Source organism: Hyla sarda, chromosome 12, assembly GCF_029499605.1.
Source record: "Hyla sarda isolate aHylSar1 chromosome 12, aHylSar1.hap1, whole genome shotgun sequence".
Lineage (NCBI taxonomy): Eukaryota > Metazoa > Chordata > Amphibia > Anura > Hylidae > Hyla > Hyla sarda.
This window is the reverse complement of record NC_079200.1, coordinates 71476369-71482900: the sequence shown is the minus strand read 5'-3', so window position 1 is coordinate 71482900 and position 6532 is coordinate 71476369. Positions and strand designations below refer to the sequence as shown.

Below are 6532 nucleotides of genomic sequence, written 5' to 3'. Positions count from 1 at the left end.
GCAAAGAATCTCTATTAAACTAATAAAATCACCTGTGAACCACTGAATGTAACTGCACTTATAATAACATACAGTGTACGGTCTGTAGAGCTGGGATCACCACTATATGGCCACTGTATGTAGGGGAATTTTGAACTGTGTAAATTTTTTTTCTGTTTCAATATGTATAATGTAGACATTATGTAGTAGTGATGGTAAGTGTCATGGTGTTAAATAATTAAATGTCCCTTGTATATAGTGATATTGGTCTTTGTACAGTTTTTTTAATTTTAATTTATGAACAGTATGATGGTATTATTTAGTCACTGCAGAGGTATTGTGTGGTCCTGGTATGGAGGTATTATTTATCTTTTTAAACCTCATTCTTGGGAATACACCGCATACACCCCTTGTGACTGATAATGCACACACTGTACACATTGCTTCTCTCTTCCATTCACAGGGGGCAGAATACTTTGTCCACTCTGGGTACTGGCATCACGCACTATGCCACTGCACTGGGAAAGAGCTTGGAGAGGTAACAAATGTGCGCTGTGGCTGTTCTTATATAGACACCATGGCAGACATTATTATGGCTGACACTTTTATGTGGGTGTTGTGGCTGGTATTCTCAAAGGGACACTTGTATAGCAGGTTTTATATTGGCATATGGTGCTTGGTATATGTCATTTGAGCACAGTATGGCATCATTGTTAGGGGACTTTATGCTGCTGATTTATTGGCACTGCATGGGACTGTTTATTTAGAGACTTTATGATGCAGTTATTTAGACATTACATTTTGAGGGTGCGTTCACATGCTATTACTAGCAGCGGGTTTCACACTGCGGGAAACCTGCTGCGAGTTGCACAACCATTGATTTGAATGGGACCACAGACGGTCTGCAATAGTGTCAGATTTGCGGACTGTCCGCGGACCCATTTAAATCAATGGTAGCATAATCCGCAGCGGGAAACTCACTGCTAGCTACTAGCGTATGAACGCACCCTAATAGTATTTTTACACTGTGCGGCATTAATAATTTGGGCAATTTTTTTTTGATGGCTATATGGTATTATTATTAATCGGCACTATATTGAAAATTTCTGAAAATATTTTTAGACTACATGACATGAGATTATGCAGACATTATATGGCACTTTTGTTCAGGCACTGTAGGGTAAAATTATTTGAATAGTTTATTGTTCGATCTGTTTGACACCTATTTGGACACTGTATGATACTTCTGTTAACTATATGGCTGTTACGCCTAGCGCTCCGGGTCCCCGCTCCTCCCCGGAGCGCTCACGGCGTCTCTCTCCCCGCAGCGCCCCGGTCAGTCCCGCTGACCGGGAGCGCTGCACTGTCATGGCCGTCGGGGATGCGATTCGCACAGCGGGACGCGCCCGCTCGCGAATCGCATCCCAGGTCACTTACCCGTCCCGGTCCCCTGCTGTCATGTGCTGGCGCGCGCGGCTCCGCTCTCTAGGGCGCGCGCGCGCCAGCTCTCTGCGACTTAAAGGGCCAGCGCACCAATGATTGGTGCCTGGCCCAATTAGCTTAATTGGCTCCCATCTGCTCCCTGCCTTTATCTGACCTCCTCCCATGCACTCCCTTGCCGGATCTTGTTGCCTTGTGCCAGTGAAAGCGTTTAGTGTGTCCAAAGCCTGTGTACCTGAACTTCTGCTACCCATCCTGACTACGAACCTTGCCGCCTGCCCCCGACCTTCTGCTACGTCTGACCTTGCCTCTGCCTAGTCCTTCTGTTCCACGCCTTCTCAGCAGTCAGCGAGGTAGAGCCGTTGCTAGTGGATACGACCTGGTTGCTACTGCCGCAGCAAGACCATCCCGCTTTGCGGCGGGCTCTGGTGAAAACCAGTAGCCTCTTAGAACCGGTCCACTAGCACGGTCCACGCCAATCCCTCGCTGACACAGAGGATCCACTACCTGGAAGCCGAATCGTGACAGTAGATCCGGCCATGGATCCCGCTGAGGTGCCGCTGCCAAGTCTCGCTGATCTTCCCACGGTGGTCGCTCAGCAATCGCAGCAGATTGCCCAACAAGGACAGCAGCTGTCGCAGTTGACCGCCATGTTACAGCAACTTCTGCCTCTGCTACAGCAGCAACCATCTCCTCCGCCAGCTCCTGCACCTCCTCCGCAGCGAGTGGCCGCTCCTAACCTACGCTTGTCCCTGCCGGACAAATTTGATGGGGACTCTAAACTCTGCCGTGGATTTTTGTCTCAGTGTTCCCTGCATATGGAGATGTTGTCGGACTTGTTTCCTACAGAACGGTCTAAGGTGGCGTTCGTAGTAAGCCTTCTTTCAGGAAAGGCCTTGTCTTGGGCCACACCGCTCTGGGACCGCAATGATCCTGCCACAGCCACAGTCCAGTCCTTCTTCGCTGAAGTCCGAAGTGTCTTTGAGGAACCTGCCCGAGCCTCTTCTGCTGAGACTGCCCTGCTGAACCTGGTCCAGGGTAATTCTTCCGTTGGCGAGTACGCCATACAATTCCGTACTCTTGCTTCTGAACTATCCTGGAATAACGAGGCTCTCTGCGCGACCTTTAAAAAAGGCCTATCCAGTCGCATCAAGGATGTGCTGGCCGCACGAGAGATTCCTGCCAACCTCCAAGAACTCATCCATTTGGCTACCCGCATTGACATGCGTTTTTCTGAGCGACACCAAGAGCTCCGCCAGGAAAAAGACTTAGATCTCTGGGCACCTCTCCCACAGCATCCTTTGCAGTCTATGCCTGGGCCTCCCGCCGAGGAGGCCATGCAAGTGGATCGGTCTCGCCTGACCCAGGAAGAGAGGAATCGCCGTAGAGAAGAAAATCTCTGTCTATACTGTGCCAGTACCGAGCATTTCTTGGTGGATTGCCCTATCCGTCCTCCACGCCTGGGAAACGCACGCACGCACCCAGCTCACGTGGGTGTGGCATCTCTTGGTTCTAAGTCTTCTTCTCCACGTCTCACGGTGCCCGTGCGGATTTCTCCTACAGCCAACTCCTCCCTCTCAGCCGTGGCCTGCTTGGACTCTGGTGCCTCCGGGAATTTTATTTTGGAGTCCTTTGTTAATAAATTCAGCATCCCGGTGACCCGTCTCGTCAAACCGCTCTACATTTCCGCGGTCAACGGAGCCAGATTGGACTGCACCGTGCGTTACCGCACAGAACCCCTCCTGATGTCTATCGGACCCCACCACGAAAGGATTGAGTTCTTCATTCTCCCCAACTGTACCTCTGAGGTCCTCCTCGGTCTGCCATGGCTCCGGCTTCATTCCCCCACCCTTGATTGGACCACCGGGGAGATAAAGAACTGGGACTCTGCCTGCCATAGGAAGTGCCTCTCCCCCCCTCCCAGTCCCGTCAGGCAAACCTCTGTGCCTCCTCATGGCCCCCGTCCTGGTGTCACACTGCCCCGTGCCAGGCTTCGCCCTCTGCCCTCCCTCCCCATTCCCACTCCTGCTGTACTGCCTGCCGTTGAGGAAACCCTCCATTCTTTCCCGGTGTCCTCATCCCAGGGGAGGCAGTTACCGGTCAAAGAAAAGGGGAGACCTAAGGGGGGGGGTACTGTTACGCCTAGCGCTCCGGGTCCCCGCTCCTCCCCGGAGCGCTCACGGCGTCTCTCTCCCCGCAGCGCCCCGGTCAGTCCCGCTGACCGGGAGCGCTGCACTGTCATGGCCGTCGGGGATGCGATTCGCACAGCGGGACGCGCCCGCTCGCGAATCGCATCCCAGGTCACTTACCCGTCCCGGTCCCCTGCTGTCATGTGCTGGCGCGCGCGGCTCCGCTCTCTAGGGCGCGCGCGCGCCAGCTCTCTGCGACTTAAAGGGCCAGCGCACCAATGATTGGTGCCTGGCCCAATTAGCTTAATTGGCTCCCATCTGCTCCCTGCCTTTATCTGACCTCCTCCCATGCACTCCCTTGCCGGATCTTGTTGCCTTGTGCCAGTGAAAGCGTTTAGTGTGTCCAAAGCCTGTGTACCTGAACTTCTGCTACCCATCCTGACTACGAACCTTGCCGCCTGCCCCCGACCTTCTGCTACGTCTGACCTTGCCTCTGCCTAGTCCTTCTGTTCCACGCCTTCTCAGCAGTCAGCGAGGTAGAGCCGTTGCTAGTGGATACGACCTGGTTGCTACTGCCGCAGCAAGACCATCCCGCTTTGCGGCGGGCTCTGGTGAAAACCAGTAGCCTCTTAGAACCGGTCCACTAGCACGGTCCACGCCAATCCCTCGCTGACACAGAGGATCCACTACCTGGAAGCCGAATCGTGACAATGGCATTGTTATAGGAAACCTTATGGCACTATAATTTGACAATGATATGGCATTATTATTGGACACACTATGGCACAATTTGTCTTCATTAGGATGGCATCAATTTTTGAATGAATGGCAATGATATTTATGGAATACACGACATAAGGATCTGTTTGACACTTATTTGGAAACCATTTGTCTAAATGACCAAATCTTTAAAATCCTAATTTATGGATTGCATGATATTATTAGTCTGGTATTATAAGTACTGTTGTTTAGGCATAGCACTATTATTTAGGCCAGTGGTTCCCAACCTTTTTCGTCTCGGAATTTTTTTTTTCACGGGGCAACCTTACCAAATAACTTTCGATGCACAACAAAACATTACTAAAAGGAAGCATACACAACACCTATACACCTGTTAGCTATGTAGATTACCGTACTGCTATATGCAGGACAGTAATGATGGTTTCTTTCAGCCTCAACTCTTCACTGCAGAACCTGCAAAACAAACATATACTAGGCTCTGCACTTGTATAGCATCATCCTCCCCTTTTCCCCACAAATTCCTCCAGCCTCGACTCTCCCCCCCCCCCCCCACACACACTCAAATGCCTCCAGCCTCTTCCACACACACACAGAAAATGCCTCCAGCCTCACACACACAGACAATGACACCAGCCCCCCCATGCCTCCAACCTCTCTTCTGCACACACCACAATGCCTCCAGCCTCCCCTCAAATGCCTTCAACCTCTCTCTCTCTCTCTCTCTCTCACACACACACACACACACAATGCCTCCACCATCATCTCAAGTGCCTCCAACCTCTCTCCTACACACACACACACAATGCCTCCACTATCACCTCAAGTGCCTCCAACCTCTCTCCCACACACACACACACACACACACACAATACCCCCAGCCTGTCCCCAAATGCCTCCAACCTCTCTTCCACACACACAATACCTCCAGCCTCCCCCCAAATGCCTTCAACCTCTCTCCCACAGACACAATATCTCCAGCCTACCCCCAAATAACTCCAACCTCTATTCCACAGACACACAATGCCTCCATAATCCCCCACATGCTTCCAACCTCTCTTCCACACACACAATACCTCCAGCCTCCCCCAAATGCCTCCAGACGCTCTTTCACATACACACAGACAATGCCACCAGCCCCCCATGCCTCCAACCCTCTCCTGCACACACCACAATGTCTTCAGCCTCCAACCTCTCTCCTGCACACACCACAATGCCTCCAGCCTCCCCCAAATGCCTTCAACCTCTCTCCCGCACACACACAATGCATCCAGCATCACCTCAAGTGCCTTTAACCTCTCTCCCACACACACCCACAATAACTTCAGCCTGCCCCTAAATGCCTCCAACCTCTCTCCCACACACACAATTCCTCCAGCATTCCCCCCAAATGCTTCGAAACCTCTCTTCCACACAAACAATGCCTCCAGCCTGTCCCACATACACAATGCCTCCATCCTCTCCCACACACAGACAATGCCTCCAGCCTCACACACACACACTGACAATGCCACCAGTCCCTCCACGCCTCCAATCTCTCTCACACACACCACAATGCCTCCAGCCTCCCCCCAAATCCCTTCAACATCTCCCCCCCCCCCCCACACACACACACAATGCCTCCAGCATCACCCCAAGTGCCTCCAACCTCTCTCCTACACACACAATACCTCCAGCCTACCCCCAAATGCCTCCAGACTCTCTTTCACACACACACACACACACACAATGCCTCCAGCCTCAAACAACCACACAATGCCTTCAGCATCACACCAATAGCCTCCAACCTCTCTCCCACACACACACACAATGCCTCCAGCGTCCCTTTAAATGCCTCCAACCTCTCCCCAGCTAGGGTGACCACATTTCCTAACTGCCATTCAGGGACACTTATTTTCACAAGTGCATTTCGTCAAACTTATACGTGAGACTGGCATTGGGCATTATATGTGGAGGCACAGGACACTCTGACATATGTCCCTGACTTATAATGCCCATGTCCTTTGCCCCTCACATATAATGCCCCGTGTCCTGTGCCCTTCACATATAATGCCCCCTGAGGGAGCAGGACAGGGGGCATTATATATGAGGGGCACAGGACATGGGGCATTATATGAGAGGGGCATTATATGTGAGGGGCACATGTCAGGGGGCATTATATGTGGGGGCACATGTCAGGGGGCATTATATGTGGGGGCACATGACAGGGGCATTATATGTGGGGGGTACATGACAGGGGGGGGAAT

General features: G+C 51.9%; 1 protein-coding gene across 2 annotated transcripts in view; it reads left to right on the top strand.

Moving 5' to 3' along the window:
• Positions 1-442: 442 nt before the first annotated feature.
• SDCBP2 (syndecan binding protein 2) overlaps positions 443-6532 on the top strand; it is a 30577-nt gene continuing 24487 nt past the window's right edge. For both annotated transcript variants that reach the window (XM_056548905.1, XM_056548906.1), the window contains exon 1: positions 443-517. In XM_056548905.1, the coding sequence (XP_056404880.1) occupies positions 487-517 (31 nt within the window). In that variant the 5' untranslated portion in view covers positions 443-486. The remainder of the gene's footprint in view (positions 518-6532) is intronic.